The 18,106-nt window shown below is 32.9% G+C and overlaps 1 protein-coding gene across 1 annotated transcript in view; it reads right to left on the bottom strand.

Annotated features, from left to right (window-relative positions):
- CCDC18 (coiled-coil domain containing 18) overlaps positions 1-18,106 on the bottom strand; it is a 111,181-nt gene that overhangs the window by 64,043 nt on the left and 29,032 nt on the right. The window contains exons 14-19 of the mRNA XM_045199515.2: positions 16,783-16,893; positions 16,160-16,291; positions 12,008-12,142; positions 11,538-11,615; positions 6,995-7,111; positions 484-651 (exon numbers count right to left, since the gene is read on the bottom strand). Coding sequence (XP_045055450.2) covers positions 484-651; positions 6,995-7,111; positions 11,538-11,615; positions 12,008-12,142; positions 16,160-16,291; positions 16,783-16,893 — 741 coding nt within the window. The remainder of the gene's footprint in view (positions 1-483; positions 652-6,994; positions 7,112-11,537; positions 11,616-12,007; positions 12,143-16,159; positions 16,292-16,782; positions 16,894-18,106) is intronic.

Genomic DNA, 18,106 nt, shown 5'->3' with positions numbered 1-18,106 from the left:
AGCAAAGATTAGATACTAGTACAAATATTCCTAGGACTCTTTCTTTGGAATAGTAACTTATTTTTAGAAATAAGTAGTTTCCGTAGGGATTTTTCTTTTAGGGCATTGCTTTGGAATTTCTTTAGGGATTATCACACATGTCCTGATTCAAAGAGAAGAAATTGGAAGGTACGATGACTCATATTGGTATTATATTCAGGTCCAAGAAGAAAGGAGAGATAGAAAAAGAGGTCTAAATTATAACTAAGTTATATGGAATGACAAATACTGTGTGATGATATAACATGGTCGCATCACACAGGAATATAATTTTATCCATTTAACAATGTTAATATAGAATATTTCTTATAATATGAACTCTCTGAGGTCAAATAATGTTAAATTCCTGAGGTCAAACAGCAATTTATATAACAAAAAATGTATTATCGACTGTAAAAATCTCTATTTCATATAAGTAAAAAAATTCTGACCAATAATATATACCTGTTTTTCAAGTTTAGTTTGAATGTCTTCTAGCTCTCCATTTCTTATTGTCTCTTGTTGTAACATTTGCTGCTGTTGCTGAAGAGTATGCTGTAGAATAACATTTTGCTCAGAAGTCTCTTGAAGACTGTGATTTCTCATCTTTAGCTCTTTCTGTAAACAATAAACCTAACAAATATAAACATTTCTCATTATTATGACATGTTTCAAATAAGAAGCAACACAATGTCCAAGCTGTCTGCCTTATTAGATTATGATCCCACTTGTCATGTGGGACAATTGTATTTATGGCTATATAGGTTATTATGTGGAAGGGCAGGGCCCATTTTTCCAATGAGATATGTTAGAAGGGAGTGCTTATGGAGTTGGCTCTTGGCTGGTGTGTGGGAATGTGGATTTTGACATTCCGTAAGAAATGAGACTGTTTTGCCTGGGTAGGGCATTGAGTCATGGTTTCCTTCTGTGAGGCTGGAATTTTAATACTTATGGCTGTTCTTATGTAACCAACCCCCCTAAAATATCTCGATCTTTTGAGTCACAAGCAGGCTTCCCTAGGCAGGAATACTGCAGATGTTACCATATTTCACTGCTACAGAATGAAGCATGTTCCATGTGACCCATCCCAGAAGAAGGAAGAGAATATAGGAAGCCATGGATTTCTCTATAATTCCATCGACGTATTTTTTCCCCTTCTTGATAACAAATTACAGCCATGAAATCACTGCACGTTATATGCTATTTATTACATTACTGTTGCTATCAACAGTAATTGCCATTGTTTGTAAAATGATATATTAGCAATGCACTTTTGAATATTCATGATCCAAAAAACACCTAAAGGAATGACAATCAAAATAAGAAATCAGACTCATTCATTCCAAATATTTAAAACTTCAATACTGGGTTCCCCCAAAACTGCTTTAAAAGGCCTTTGAGGTTATCCGAAGGCATTAAGAGGGGGAAAAAGTGCCCTTTGTCCTAGAAATCCAAATTCTAAAAATCTGCCCAAAAGAGATTATTGTTAAAATTGTATAAATAATGCAGTATAATTTAACGTACGTTTTATAATATTGTTCACCTGCTCCCCAAAGGAAGTTAAATAAATGATGACACATCGTCTGATTTAAAGTGATGCCACCAATTTAAAAGACAGTAGCAAATACAAAATTTTACAAAATGAAATTAAGTGAAAAAAGCAATTACATTTCACTAATGTAATTATGAAAACATAGGGAAATAGAAAAGTGAAAACTTAAGAATTCGAGAGTGGACTGCAGGTAAATCTTCTTTAAAAGATTTCTTATTGCTCTTCCCCCATTAGTGGCCTGAGGGAGATGACGTCTGAAAATCATTTCCTATTCACTTGACCCAAACCCCCTCCACAAAATCATGCAAATCAAGAGAATCAAATCTTCATGTTCACTTTAAGAACACTCGTGAAACTGCCCAGCCATCAAGGGTATGCATATCCAAAAAGTCACTGAGCATCAGAAGGATGTCACTTTGCAGAAGCAATGTGTGCCTTTCTGTTGTTACAATGGTGGAGTTGGTAGGTGTGCTCAGGCCAAACAGTGGGGCTGGACACAGGATTAGTGGCCCAGAAAGAGTGCTGAATTTTTGCTGCACGGGCTTAAACATGCAAAGAGTAATGCTGAGCTTAAGGGTTTAGATGTAGATTCTCTGGTCATTAAGCACATACAGGTGAACCAAACTCCCAAGATGAAGAACTTAGAGAACTCATGGGAGGGTTAACCCATACATGAACTCTCCCTGCCACACTGGCATGATCCTTACTGAAAAAGAGTACATTGTTCCTAAACCAGAAGAGGAGGTTGCAGAGAACAAAAAGATATCCCATTATAAACCAAAGAAAAAAAATACTTAGGGCCTAGCAGTAAATTCAGTAAAAAATAAATGCTAATAAAAGTTAAAAAAAAAAAAAAGAATTCTTACTGTTGCTTCTGTAATAAGTACTTTAAAATGAAGGAAAATAAGGCCATTCCTTTAAAGCAAAGAATCTTTCCAATAATTATCATTCCAGGGGGAAAAAAAGGAATTTCCAACTTGTAAGAAATAGTGGAAGAGAATACTGACTTGGTTCTTTTTCTAACTGTCCAACTGCTGAACACTCATCAGCGTCATGTAGGGCTTAGGGGCCAAATATTCTTTGCTCATAATTGAAATATAACCTCTTATATTTAAAACTTCTTCATTATACGATGATGTTGTAAATGTGAATAACTTTAGATATCACATGCAACTAATCAATTTCTAATCCTATTATTATAGTCCTTTCTTAGGCTAATCTTTTTTACTTAATTTTGTCTGTAGGAAAATAATTGACCACAAATATGTATCAGTATCACCTATTTTCTTTGTTTTCCCTCTGCTATCTCCTGAGAAAATTGCAAATCACATTTTGACAGTTTATTTTACATAGATCTGACTTGTCTTCAAGATAAGTTTAAATACTATTGTTTTTTACTGGTATATTGTTTTATACTTACTTTCCTATTCAGAAAAATAAATAAATAAAATATGAAAATAGACAAAGCAGCAGAAAAAAAAATAAGGCCTTACCAAAACACTAAGAAAGCCATAGTAACAATAAAAAATTTATTTCATTAATCAAGCCACTGGCAAAATAATTTAAATTAAAAAATTTGAAGTATCTAATATGTTGGTTGTATCACAAATATAATTCAAAAAATTAACCTGTATCTATCAAATTTATATTAGCATTGCATCGCACTAACATTTAATTTTCATTTAACTTTATTCTAAAAGTCAATACTATATGACAAATAGTTTTTAGATTATATTTTCTAAGTTATTACATTCAGAGAACAAGGTTTTCCTAAAGGAGTCATTATTTTATAGTCTAAAGTCAAAACTTTACCTTATGAAATCTACTTTATAATTAAGTTTATCTAGTATTAATGTATAATCCAAAGAAAAGACATTCTCATATTATTACCTAAATAAAATGCAACAAGCCCTAGCTGGTGTTACTCAGTGCATTGAGTACTGGCCTATAAACTGAAAGGTTGCCAGTTTGATTCCCAGTCAGGGCACATGCCTGGGTTGCAGACCAGGTCCCCAGTTGGCGGCATGTGAGAGGCAACTGATCGATATGTTTCTCGCACATGCATGTTTCTGTCCCTCTAATTCTCCCTCTCTTCCTCTCTCTCTAAAAATAAATAAATAAAATCTTTAGAAAAACATAATACAAATATTTTTTATTTTATATATATTAATATAAATATAAACTAGAAAATATAAATATAACCCAAAAAAGTTACGATATGATGCCAAATTCTCAAAATTTAATTCCATCAATTTGAATAAAGATATTTATTATTTAAATGTTTGATTTTAATAAATGCTTTACACAGAAAATGTTTAGGCTTATTTAAATCAATTTTGAGTTTATTTTCTTCTATCATGTTGACAATGTAATTTTGCATGAACACATACTTTTATCACTTTTAAGGCATTTTAATATGGAATTAAAATCTTTTCAAAATAATTCAGAACCCCCAGAGTCACTATTATTTTAATCATAAATTTATTTTCAACACATGGAAAAGAATATTTGCCTGAGTAATGCTCTCAGAGGAATATTTATTAGCTTTGTGTCATGGATAAACAACAGGTGGTTTGTATAACTGGCTAACTTTCTACCAATATGTTCTGGGGCCACTTAATTATTCAGCTAGTATGTGATTTGGAAATATCCACTTATTTGAAAGATTAAAACATCTTTATAATATCCTCTATTATTAACAGAATAGATGTACTAAGAATTAAATCAAATTTACTAAAACCTAGCTATATATGATGAAAACCTCACAACTTTGCTGTAATATTAATTACATTAACCATCCTTAAGTTTTCTCTGTAAGACATTATAATTTGCTCTGAAGACAAGTCAAAAGTAAGTAAATGTATGAGTCAGTGCCTAAAAACAAAGTAAATAGCAATTGGATTTGTCTCCATGTTTCATATCAACGTACACAAAGAAATGAAAGATGGCCTTTTAAATAAGCCAATGCATGTGTACTTAAGCCAATAAATCAGTAGAAATAAAAGAGCTTGCAAATCTTTCTTACTTATTCTCTAGTAAGGTTGTTCATGCCTGAATACTACTTCTGATTTCTAATTCAGTTAGCAAATTTTTAAAGATTTTATTTATGTATTTATTTATTTATTTATTTTAGAAAGAGGGGAAGAAAGGGAGAAAAAGAGGCAGAAAAACATCAATGTGAGAGAAAAAACATCAATCAGTTGCCTGTCCCACGCACCCTGACCAGGGACCAAACCCACAACCCAGGCATGTGCCCTGACCAGGAATAAAACAGGAGAACTCTCACTTTGTGGGATGATGACCAACCAACTGAGCCACACTGGTTAGGGCTAAACTGTTTTTAAAATTATTGATGATTTTAGAGAGAAGGGAAGTGAGCCAGGGAGAAGGAAGGACAAAGGGGTAGGGGGAGGGAGGGAGGAAGAGAGAGATAGAGACTGATTTGTTGTTCCACTTATTTATGTATTTATTGGTTGCTTCTTACATGTGCCCTGACTAAAGATCAAACCCCAAACCTTGGCATATTGGGACAACGCCCTAACCAACTGAGCTTCTAATTCAGTTTGAACCTCAGTTTATACTTTTAGCTATTTTGAAAAAAATCTGTGAGTTAATTTTGGGTAAATGTCGACAATCTACCTAGTCTCTTGATGCTGTTTCTAAGAACGATCTTATTACAAACACTGTCTATCTCCAGATTCCATGTCTCCTAGGTCCTTTTATACACAGTATAACTGAGGGCTCTAGAGTAAATGCCTAAATAGTATCTTAAAGGAGATTGTGGCAAAAAAAAGACGACATTCATATTTTAAAAAGCCAACATACCCATAGTTTAGGTGATTTAATTTCCATATATTGGAGTGGAAAGGTACATATACCCATCTGTCAAAGATGCCATAAACCCTTTATGAAGGGAAGTAGAATATAGAAGATAGGACCATATAAAATATAACAGTTCCTTCTTTTTTTTTTACATCTGAAGTTATATAATTACATGGTGCATCTAAGTCTGTGGTGTGCTAGTCTTAGAGCTACCCTGATTTCCCTCTGCTCTGCTCTGTGTATTGCAGGAAACTGCCCTCTGGATAACTGGCCCACTGGGAGGGGCCAGCAGTAGAGTTCCCCTCTACAGCCCAGTTTCTACTAGACAGATTCTTTCCCTGTGACCCTAGCTCCACCAAGCAGACCTGCTACCCAACTATCACCACATCATCTATTCTTGATGTTCATCTATCCCTAAGGATATTAAGTGGATCCCTGCTATGATACCCTGAGTCACCTCAGCATGCTTTGGTTGGCTTTTCTCCTCTTCCATCACCTGTGTACCTACTTCTCTGCAAACAAATCCCTCCATTTTAAAGATACAGAAGGGCTTCTGCTTTTCTGGTTGGATTTCTCTGTTATATTCAAGTCAAGTTAACAAAGACTTATTGAAGGCTATTTCTAAACATAATTTTAAGGTTTAAATGCATAATACAGATTTCCAAAGCTGAATCTAACTGTCTGACCTAAGCAGAGGTTGGCAAAAGTATGTTTATAGTTGTTTGTATGGAAAATAATAGAGTAATAAATAATAATACAAGAATAAACTGTGTTTCACATACTCACAACTGTAAACCTATTTTTGCCCATCCTGTATTATAAATTCTAATAAAGAAATATAGGAATTCCTCAAAGATTATTATGAGCAAACATATACTGAGTACCTATTATATTGAAAGCAAAGTGATAGACAGTGAGGATACAATGAGATAACTCAATAAATAGATACAGATAACTCAAGAAAAATCTTCTAACATCTGAGAAACTCTTATCAATAAAGTTAACTTCTAATTCTCAATCCTACAACTAGCAAAAACAAATGCAAAATGGAAAATATTTTAAGAATTTTATACTTCTAAGTCTCAAACAATGTTCTAAGTATTAATCATCTATATTAGACTTACTTTGTGATATTAATAATTTAATTTTCTGATTCCCTAAAATTATGTAAATGTACCAGAATTTTATAAAGTGACATATTTTGTGCTGCACTGAAATAATGTTTATTTTTATTTTTTTAAGACTTTATTTATTTTTACAGAGGGAAAGGGAGGGAGAAAGAAAGGGAGAGAGACATCAATGTATGGTTGCCTCTTGAGCACCCACTACTGGGCACCTGGCCTGCAACCCAAGCATGTGCCCTGACTGGGAATGGAATAGGCAACCCTTTGGTTTGCAGGCTGGCACTTAATCCACTGAGCCACACCAGTCAGGGCAATAATGTTTATTTTAAAAGAATATAATATTAAAATCTCCACTTTATTGAAAAGATTTTTTACATGAGCTAAATAAAGATATACTTGTAAAGCATCTTGAAAATAAATAGTATCTCAAAAAAATCACTTGAAAAATATTCCATATATAAAGAAAACATTCCTTTACCTCTTCAGATTTCTTCTTAAGCTGTTTTTCAAACTTTTCCTTATTTCCTTCCAATTGATTCAAATGTAAGGCAAGTTCTTCCTTACAAATTTCCAATGCTGAATCTAACTGTCTGACCTAAGCAGGAAAAATACAAAAAAGAAAAATCAACTTAATAGTGTTTACTATATGCTCCATATTTTACAGATTTGTGTCCTAATGTTAACTCACTGCTTCAAACAGTGACTATACAGTCAAACAGGATATAAAATGCTATTACAGATTTACTTAAAAGAGATTTAAGTAATTTCTTACTTAAGAGATTTACTTAACAACTAATTTTTCATTGGAAACTGGCAAACCAGAAGCTGCAGTCTTGAAAAGCAAATAGGACTTGAACAAGTGAAAAAGGGCATTCCAGGATGAGGAAGTTATGTTCATAGTTAAGTTACTATAAAAGGGAATGGGGAGAAGCTGGCAGGAGAGCTCTGCATATCAAGAGTATGAATTTGTTGGAGATGGGTATTTGGGAGATAAGTTTGGCAAGACAGATGGGCCAACCATCAAGAATCTGTAAGGTAAATATTTTTTTAACCTAAAAAGATAAACCTAATCCTTAAGTTCCCTTGATCAAGAAAAATGGAAAAGTGAGCACAAACTGGTATATGATGCTAACAATGCTATGGTGTGAATACTCAATATGCTAAAGTCAGTAAGAAAATGAAAATGTGTTTTTTTTAGTGAAGGGAAGGAAACTGGGAATCAAATCAATGATTTGGAACAAAAGGAAGAAATAAACATCCAACCAGAACAGAATGAAGAAACAAGAATTCAAAAAAAGGAGAGGTGTAGGAACTTCTGGGACAACTTTAAATATTCTAACATACGAATCATAGGGGTACCAGAGGAGAAGAGGAAGAGCAAGAAATTGAAAATTTATTTGAAAAAAATAATGAAGGAAAACTTCCCCAATCTGGCAAAGGAAATAGACACGCAAGTCCAGGAAGCTCAGAGAGTCCCAAAGAAGTTGGACTGAAGGAAGAACACACCAAGACACATTATAATTAAGTTACCCAAGAGTAAAGATAAGGCGAGAATCTTAAAATCAGCAGGAGGAAAAAGAGAGAGTTACCTACAAAAGAGTTCCCAGAAGAGACTACCAGCTGATTTCTCAAAAGAAACCTTGCAGGCAAGAAGGGGCTGGAAAGAAGTATTCAAAGTCATAAAAGGCATGGACCTACATCCAAGATTACTCTATCCAGCATCACTATCATTTAGAATGGAAGGGCAGATAAAGTGCTTTCCAGATAAGGTCAAGTTAAAGGAGTTCATCATCACCAAGCCTTTACAATAGGAGATGTTAAAGGGACTTATCTAAGAAAAAGAAGGTGATCAAAAATATGAACAGTAAAATGACAACAAACTCACAATTATCAACAACTAAATCTAAAAAACAAAACACAAAAAACAAACTAACCAAATAACCAAGGACCAGAATCACAATAATGGATATCAAATGGAGGATCATCAACAGGGAAGGGAAGGGGGGAGAATAGGAGGAAAGGTAAAGGGAATAAGAAGCATAATTGGTAGGTATAACATAGACAGGGAGAGGTTAAGAATATATGGGAAATGGAAAAGCCAAAGAACTTATATGTAGGACCCATGGACATGAACTAAGGGGATTAATGCTGGAGAGAGGGGGGTGCAGAGCAGAGGGGGATAAATGGGAGAAAAAAATGGAACTATAATAGCATAATCAATAAAATATACTTTAAAAAAAAAGAAAATGTGTTTTTAATTAATTTACTTTGAAGAGAGAGAGGGGAAGGGAGGGAGAAAGACAAGAGAAACATCAGTGAGAGAGAATAACATTGATTGGCTGACTCTCATACTCGTCCCAACTAGGAACGGAACCCGGAACCCAGGTGAGTGCTTTGACCAGGAGTCAAACTGGCAACCTTTCATTTTGTGCGATGATGCCCAACCAACTAAGGCACACCAGTTAGGGCTGAAAATGTTTTTGTCAGCTAGGGAAAATAAAACTTAGGAGAAGGCTGTTTTTGCTTTGAATCAGTGGAAACATTTTCAGAAGGGCAGCAATGTGACTTGGTCAAGGGTTCCTATAGCTGCAAATGCTTATACTACCTATTAAAGAGCAAATGAGCAACAAGCAACCCAAATCAGCAAATTAATTATTTAAAAAATTATTTGAAGGGCAAATTTGTGTACATGCTCCATATCTCTTCTGTTAATAAGAATCTAATCTTGCTCCTTTCTTTTCGTTATTGTATTGATAGTTTTGAGCTTCTTGGGGTGTTTTTTTTTCCTCTCCCTTAATGTTAATAGCATTCTAGTGCAAAATAAATCTCAACAAGATAAACAGAAAAAGAGGAAAATATTCCTTCTACCAGACATATACATCATGAAATTCTTATTTCTAAAAAGAAAAGCTTGACACAGATGTCAAAGATTGTCCCTATGGCCTGGGAATATAACCATTAACAGCTAAAAAACTTGTAATTTTGTTTTTCTTTAATATTTTTATCCTCACCTGAGGTCACTTTTTCATAGCTTTTAGAGAGAGAGAGGGAGAGAGAGTCACATTGGTGAATCTAGGTGAGGAGTACAAAGATACTGTGTATACTATTCTTTCAATAATTTGGTAGGTGGAATTTAATTAAAATTAATAAACCATAAAATAAATATTAATAAAAAACAAACTACTACTCAGAATCTGATATAAATAAATGCCATTACTTTATACAAACCACTTTAATAAAACACAAACTACTACTCAGAATCTGATACAAATAAATGCCATTACTTTATACAAACCACTTACAAGTATACGCATTTGTACTGCTCTTATGAACCAAAAACCTCCTTAGGGGCACAGTCTGGGGGCAACCAGATGGGAGTTCTAGGCTACCCTTTCTTCAACAAAAGCACCTAAGCTGTTCTTTGTTGTTTGTGTTTTTCCATTTATAATTTCTTTAGGGGGAGAAAAAGAATCTGGAGTGATAAATAAAACCAAAACAAAGAAAAATAAATAAATAAAATCTCTAAATCTAATAAGCACTCTCTCAACTTTCTATTTAATAGAAGACAACATGATGGCTTTAGTTTACTGGTTTCTTGTTACCTGTTTGGAATTTACATCAATCTTCTAGCTTTCATTAAGCTAAAAGCTACATCATACTTTTATAGGTGGTATAACTTTAAACTGATCCCTATAAGTCTCCTACAGATAGAAAATTCATAATATTTTTTTTGTGCAAAGAACAAACTGAAACATGCAGAAGGGCATGGCCAAAAGTCAGGAAAGGTGGTAATGACATAATCAAGAAAAGAGAACTAGATTTCAAACTTCCACTCTGTTGCTACAAATATCCTATATGTTAAGAATCATTTAGTATAACTTGAGTCATAAGAATTTTGTTTCTTATTTTGACTTTTTCTCCAATAACAGCAAAATTATTAAAGGTACCAAGGGAATAAAACCCAACATCATAATTTATTCTTTCACTGATTTCCTTCCTGTTTCATATCTGGTTATAAGCATGAAGAAATAACTTACCAAATGGTTGGCTAGGTGTATTATTAGGTAGTTTAAAGAAAAACAGGAGTTAAGTGGCAATATGAATTTTATTTAATAAAATTATTTCATGCCTACAACCTTTGTACAGTAATATTTTTTAATGTTAATGATCTTAGAGATTAATTTTACATGAGGAAATAAATTGGTATGGCACGAAATGTTAAAAGTTTTGGAAAATACTATAGGAAAGTTATGGATAAACCTGTAACTGTGTTTACAAAGGTACACAAGGTCACAAAATGGATTAAAAAACAGAGTACTAGGAAAAAAGTACTGAACAACATAGATTTTTAAAAATCCTTTTTATTTAAGCTATATATGACAGAATAAAGGTAGCAGTATTCACCAATGGTAATAAGTATTTCACATTGGTGAAATGTCTATGCTAGACATTTTATGTACCTCATTAATTTAATTCTTACACTATTGTTATCCTTATTTTACAGATAAAGAAATTAAAGTTCAGAGGGCATAAATAACCCAGGAAAGGTTATAATCAGTTAGTAAACACACTGAAGAACTGGAACCCAAGTTAATTCAGCTCCAAATCCCATGCTTTTAAGCATAAAGGTATATTCGCCACAAAACTGTATTTTACTTGGAAATTCTGAATTTATCCCCTAATTAATCTTAGAACAGATTAAAAGAAACAAAACTGGACTGCATGTAGTTTCATCTTCCTTCACTTTCGTAGCTAATGTTAAGGAAAAAAAAAAAAGAAACGGAGGTTGGATAATATACAAAAGGAAAAAAGAGAGGTTAGATATTATATAAACTAAATTATTAACTATCAAATAATTAAGATCACATTGAAGAAAATATACTTACAAAAACTACATCCACTGATCTAGTTAAAATATTTACCTCTTAATTAATTTTTACATGAACAATTTTTACAATTTATAGGAAAAAGCAAAAAAGCTACAGGAATGACTCCATTATGAAAAGTATTAGCATCCTAACCTTGATTGTTTCTTCAGATACTTGGTTCTGTAATGCTTTCAAAGCTTCATCTTTCTTCATATTTTCCTTTTCCATTTCCTGAAAACAGACATATTAGTAAGCAAAAGTGTAAGTATGCATATAAATATTTTACCATTACCTATGTGCTATTAAACTGATAGAATTAAAGGTATGTTACAGAAACATAAACTAAAAGAATTACTCATCTTTTATTTTAAATACTCACTTGAGGATATATTTTTACTGGTTTTAGAGAGAGACGAAGGCAGGGGGGAGAGAGAGAGAGAAAAACACTGATGTGAGAAACATACACCATGACTGAGGATCAAACCTGAAACCTAGGTTATATGCCCTGATCAGGAATCGAACCCACAACCTTTTGGTATACCAGACAATGCTTCAACCAGCCAAGTCATCCAGCCAGGACTATCAGTCAGCTCTTGAACAGCATTTTTATAAAGATGGTTTACCCCTTTGCTTTCTGTCAAGAGTCTGTCTAGTGATTCAAGATGATGTTGCTTGCACATTATGTCTTGCTGCAAAATGGACATAGTCTTTTCTTGCTCTTTAAATTGTTGATCTTTTTTCTCTAGTTGAGATTCAAGCTAAACATAAAAATGGGATTTATTAATTTTTATCTCAAATTTTTAAAATTTTAAAACATTGAAATATACAAAAAGATATAATACTCTCATGTTGAATTATTACTGAAATTACATACATTTTTGCATATTGCCAAATTTTCTTTAGTTTTCCTCCTTTTAGAGAAGAAATGAAATCACATACCCATGTCCTATTCCTTTACTCCTTCACCTATACTATGCTGAATCTGACCTGTATTATTCTGTGGTGTTTCATTCTTATACATGCTTTTTGTGCTTTTAAATACTGCATTTGTAGATCCATGAACAATATGTAATGTAATATTGTTATTTTTGCTTCAACGTTCATAAGGTATGTTAGTCTATGTTTCTTTTCTGATACTGTCTATGCCTTAATTTGATATCATGATAATGCTAGCCTCATCAAATGAGTTGGAAGTAATCCTTCCTCTTTATTCTGGACGAGATTGTGTAGAATTGTTATTAGTTCCTTAAATATTTGTTAAGAATTTATCAGTGAAACCTTATAGGCCTACAACTTCATTTTTTTGAAAGTTTTAAAACTACAAATCCAATTTTTTAAATATATGTAGAACTATTCAGATAATCTGTCTTACAAAGTATGATTGGTGTCTTCTAAAGAATTGGTTTATTTCATAGAAGATGTCAAATTAATGTGCACAGAACTGTTTGTAGTATTCCTTTATTAACCTTTAATATCTTCAGGGTCTGTAGTGCTATATACCCTTATCATTCCTGATACAGGGAATTTGTGTTTTCTCTCCTTTTTTCTTGCTCAGACTGGCTAGAGGTTTATAAATTTGTTGATCTTATCGAAGAGCCAGGATTGGTTTTCACTGATTTTCTCTACATTCTCTTTTCAATTTCAGTTATTTTAAATATGCCTTTTATTATTTCCATGTTTCAGCTTCTTTTGTGTTGATTTTGCTCTTCCTTTCCTTGTTTCTGAAGGTGGAAGTTTAGATTACTGATTTTCTTCACTTTAATATATGCATTTAATGCTATAAGCTTCTCAGAACTGCTCTAGCTGCATCCCACAAATTTTTATGTCGTGTGTTCATTTTCATTCAGTTTAAAGTGTTTTAATTTCCCTTGAGACTTACTCTTTGGTCCATGGATTATTTAGAAGTGTGTTATTTAGCTTCAAATATTCGGAGATTTTTCGGATATCTTAACGGTTTCTAGTTTAACTCCACTGTGGTCAGAGAACATTCTGTGTATGGTTTTAATTTTTACATTTGATAAAGTTTATTTTGACCTGGCATGTAGTATATCTTGGTGAATGTTTCGGGTGCACTGGAGAAGAATGTATATGACGTCTGCATGGAAAAAGTCCAGCCATTGTTAATATAACAAGAATGGTTTGTGTGACATCAATGTAACCTGGCAGCCAAGGAGAGTGAACTGGAATGCACATCGTGAACAATGATGACTTCACTGTACTAGTCAGTGGTGGCAGTAGACACCACTGAGTGAGCATGTGTACTGTGTGGCCATCACATTGAAATGACTGAGCTAGTAGAGCAATGAATCTGCATCAAATTTTGCATTAAGCTTGAACATCCCTCTGCAGAAACTATTCAGATGATTCAGGAGGCCACAGCTATGGGCAACTGGAGATTGGCAGCTTAATCCCAACAAAGTGCCCACTCATGCATCACACCTCATGCAGGGTTTTTGGGGGAAACATCAAATCACCCAGGTGACTCAGCCCCCCTACAGGCCAGATATGGCACCCTGTAACTTCTGGCTTTTCCCAGAACTAAAATCATCTTTGAAAGGGAAGACATTTCAGACCATCCATAAGATTCAGGAAAATCCAATGGGGCAGCTGATGGTGACTGGGAAAACTGTGTGAGGTCCCAAAGTGCCTGCTTTGAAGGGGACTGAGTCAGCATCATTGTCCTATATACAATGTCTCTGGTACCTTGTGTCTTCTTCAATAAATGTCTCTGTTTTCCATATTACATGGCTGGATACCTTCTGGACAGACCTCATATTCTGCTGTTGGGTGTAATATTCCATAAATGTTAATTAGGTTAAGTTGACTGACACTGTTGTTCAGGTGAGTTCTATATCCTTCGTTTTTTTGTCTACTTATTCTACTGATTACATAAAAGAGTAGTGTTGATATCTCCAACTATAATTATGGATTAATTTCTTTCTCCTTTCAGACCTCTTCACATTTACTTCATGTATTTTCAAATTCTATTGTTAGGTACCCACACATTTAAGACTGTTATAAATTCTTGGTAAATTAAGCCTTTTATCATTATGTAATGTTCCTCTTTATTTATTGTCATTTTCTTTCTTCTGACGTCTACTTTGATTTTTATATAGCCTCTGCAGCTTCCTTTTCTTTGTCTGTTACAAGTTTTTCCAACCATTTACAGTTAACCTATCTATCTTTATGTTTAAAGGATTTCTTGAAGAGCACATATATCTGAATCTTAATCTTTAATCCAATCTCACAATCACAGGTCTTTATCTGGTATATTAGCATATGTAAGTCTGAAGTAGCATTTGATATGGCTCAATTTAAACATATAATTTTATTATTAGTTTTCTCTTTGTGTCCTGTTTTTCCTTTCCAGCCTTCTTTTAAATATATGAGTATCTTCAGAATTCTATTTCATCTATTGGCTCTTTACTGTATCTGTATCATTTTTAGTGGTTTTTCTGGTGCTTATAATATACATAATTAATTTTCCAAATTACTGAAAATTAAGATTTTGCCACTTGAAATGAAATATAGAAACTTTATATAATCAGAGATCCCTTTACCCTCCCTCTTTTATACTGTAGTTTCCAATGTATTACACCAACATATATTAAAAACCTCACTAGATGTTATAATTTTTTCTTTCAACTGTCATACAACCTTAAAAGGAGAAAATAGTTCATTATATCTAACCAAAAAGTTATTGTTTTTGTTGCTCTTCACTCCTGAAATTCCAAGTTTCCTTTTGATATTATTTCTTTTTGCCTGAAGAATCTTATTTTAGAACAAGTCACCTGGTGACAAATTCTCTAAACTGTCCTCCATCTAAGAATGTTTTCATATTTCCTAAAGAATATTTTCACTGGATATAGAATTGTAGGTTGATGGATTTTCTCTTCCAGCACTAGAAAAAAAAAGTATTCTGTCTTCTAACCTTCAGTTTTTGATGAGAAATCTACAGTACTTTTAATCTTTTTTCCTCTAAATGCAATGTATTATTTATCTCTGGATGCTTTTAAGACATTTTTGTTTTGGTTTTCAGCAAAAACTTTGGTATATTGGGAAGCTATTTTCTTTGACTCAACCCCACTGACCTTGTTGAATTTGTATATTTATTTCCTTCAATAAAATTATGAAGGTTACTGTTATTATTCCTTCAAATATTTTTTCGCACCAACCCAATTCTCTTCTCTGGGACTCTGTGAACATGAATGTTAGACTTTATGATATTGTCCCACATGTCTCTGAGGCTCTGTTCATTTTCTTCCAAATCTTTTTTTCTCTCTGTTGCTCAGAATGAATAGTGTCTATTGCTCTATATTTCAAGCTCATATATTTTTCCCTCGTTAGCTCCATTCTGCCATTAAGCATAAATACATGATCAATTTTTTATTAAGACTTGAGTTCTTGGTCTTACACCTTTTTCTTTACTTTTGTTTCAGCTATCTACTTTTCACTCAGCGTTAAGAGTGCTCCTATTCTCAACCAATCTTGAAACAACTTATATCTCTAGTGGAAAAGAGTCTACAGAATCACTCAGTTTGATAATTTCAAAAACTAATGATTAAAACTGAAACAGCAGAAGTACTATATAAGAAAGCATTATAAAATGATCCAGAGTAATGGGATTCTAATTATAACACTTGCCAATAACTTTTCTGTCTTTATTTCCTCATATATTAAAAAAAGAAGGCTGAGCTAGTAATGTTTAAGGTAATTTTTAGTATCCATATTCTAAATATACATATCTACTGGTAAAAATATCAGTAATATCTTACTCTTTCAATCTGCTTCTCCATTTCTTTATGCTGTTCAAGATGAATTTTCTTTGACTTTTCAAAAGCTAAACAAATTTTCTCATGCTCTGTATTGATATTGGTTTCTAAACTTCTTATCTTTTCATTCTTTTCCTAGAAATTCAAAAACAATTAAGAATATAACTAAGAGCTAGTTTTACATAAAAGTACATTACTAAAGCATTAGTGATAATCTATACTTTAAAAAAATCCATGGTACTTAATATGTTGAACTTCAAAAATTTTAAATATTTATGAAAAAGACAAAATATTTATTTTAAAAATTATATCAAAATGAGAAAAATTACAGTACTTTAAAATATTGAGACTGTCAAAGAACTACTACTATTTCCTTCAACTCTACTAGGATAAAAATGAGAAAATGTAAAAAAAAAAGAAAATGTAGGTAATAGTTGCCTATAAGCCCATTAACGTAAAAAACACAAATCAACAAAAAAATAAGAAGAGTTTAGTAGAATTTATACTTGCCTATATGGTATATTTTATAATAACGGTAATAAAATAAACAGGCTGTCACAAATTAAGTGCCTCAAAGTCATCGTAAATTTGTAGTGAAAAAAAAGAGGGCCTGGGGTAATTTTTACCATAAGCTCCTGTTCAAGTTCCGCATTTTTTGCAGCAATAGAGGTATAAGCAACTATTTTTTCCTCTAGTTGTTTCTCTAGAGTTAAAAGTTGAGAACATTTCTTTGTCATCTGAAAAGAAATCGAAATAAATGAAAAATTATTTTAAAAAATTACTTTAAAAAAGTGACAACTTAGAAGAAAAATAAATAGTGGAGGACTAACCAGAGATATGACACAGCTTGTTCCACCCATGTAACACATAAGTAATTTAATTCTGACTCCTATGTCCAAAAAGGATTGCACCCTACCCCAATTCTTAGAAGTAGCAATTAAAAACTAAAATTAGTATAATAAAATGTTAACAATAGTTATTTCTCGTAGTAGAATTATCAATGATTTATTTCTTCACTCTCCCTTTCTGTACTTTCAACAAGATGTGCTCATTTTGTAATTTTTAATTTTTTAATTTATTTTTTCCCATTTATTTTTAAGAGAGGGAGAGAAACTGATTGGTTGACTCTTGTAGGTGCCCTGACCAGGGACCAAACCTGCAACCCAGGCAGGTGCTTTGACCAGGAATTGAATGGGAGACCTTTCAGTTTGCGGGATGACACCCAAACAACTGAGCCATATTGGTAAGGGCTAATTTCATATTATTTTTAAAGTTATTAATTTCAGTACTTGACAATTTCCTATGTAAGCTAACACTGTAATTATAAACTGACTAGTATATTTTGCTGTGTATATTGTGTACTTTTTTGCCCAAATTTTTGAGGTAAAAATGGAGGTATGTATTATACATGGGTATAAACATTACATACCATGGGTATAACAATGGATATAATAATCCCGTGTATAATGCGCACAAAAATGTGGGTGCACATTACACATGGAGAGCACATTATACACAGCAAAATATGGTAAAGCTCCTATTCCATTACTGAAGTAAGCTCCTATGCCACAGGTCTTTTCCTTGGCTATAAACTTTAAGGTAACTCAGGTGGCTATAGAGCCTCATCCTAATAAGCCAACATTGTGGGTTCAATCCAGGTCAGGGCACATAACAAGAATCAACCAACATTAAGTGGAACGGAAAAATCAATGTTCCTCCCTCTCTCTCCTTTTCTCTCTCTCTGAATTCAACTAAGAAATACATATATCTATAAAAACAAGATGTGAATTCAGACATTTAAAATTGTCCCCCTAGATAGCTGCAGCCTCTGATTTGAAGGCTCAGTATAACATACACATGTGATCTGGGTCCACAATTATGTAATGAGGCATCCTTGCTTTGTCTTCAGAGGCAATAAAGATCAGATATTCATGAAAACACGTAATTTTC

Source organism: Desmodus rotundus, chromosome 3 (assembly GCF_022682495.2).
Source record: "Desmodus rotundus isolate HL8 chromosome 3, HLdesRot8A.1, whole genome shotgun sequence".
Lineage (NCBI taxonomy): Eukaryota > Metazoa > Chordata > Mammalia > Chiroptera > Phyllostomidae > Desmodus > Desmodus rotundus.
This window is presented reverse-complemented; position numbering and strand designations above follow the sequence as displayed.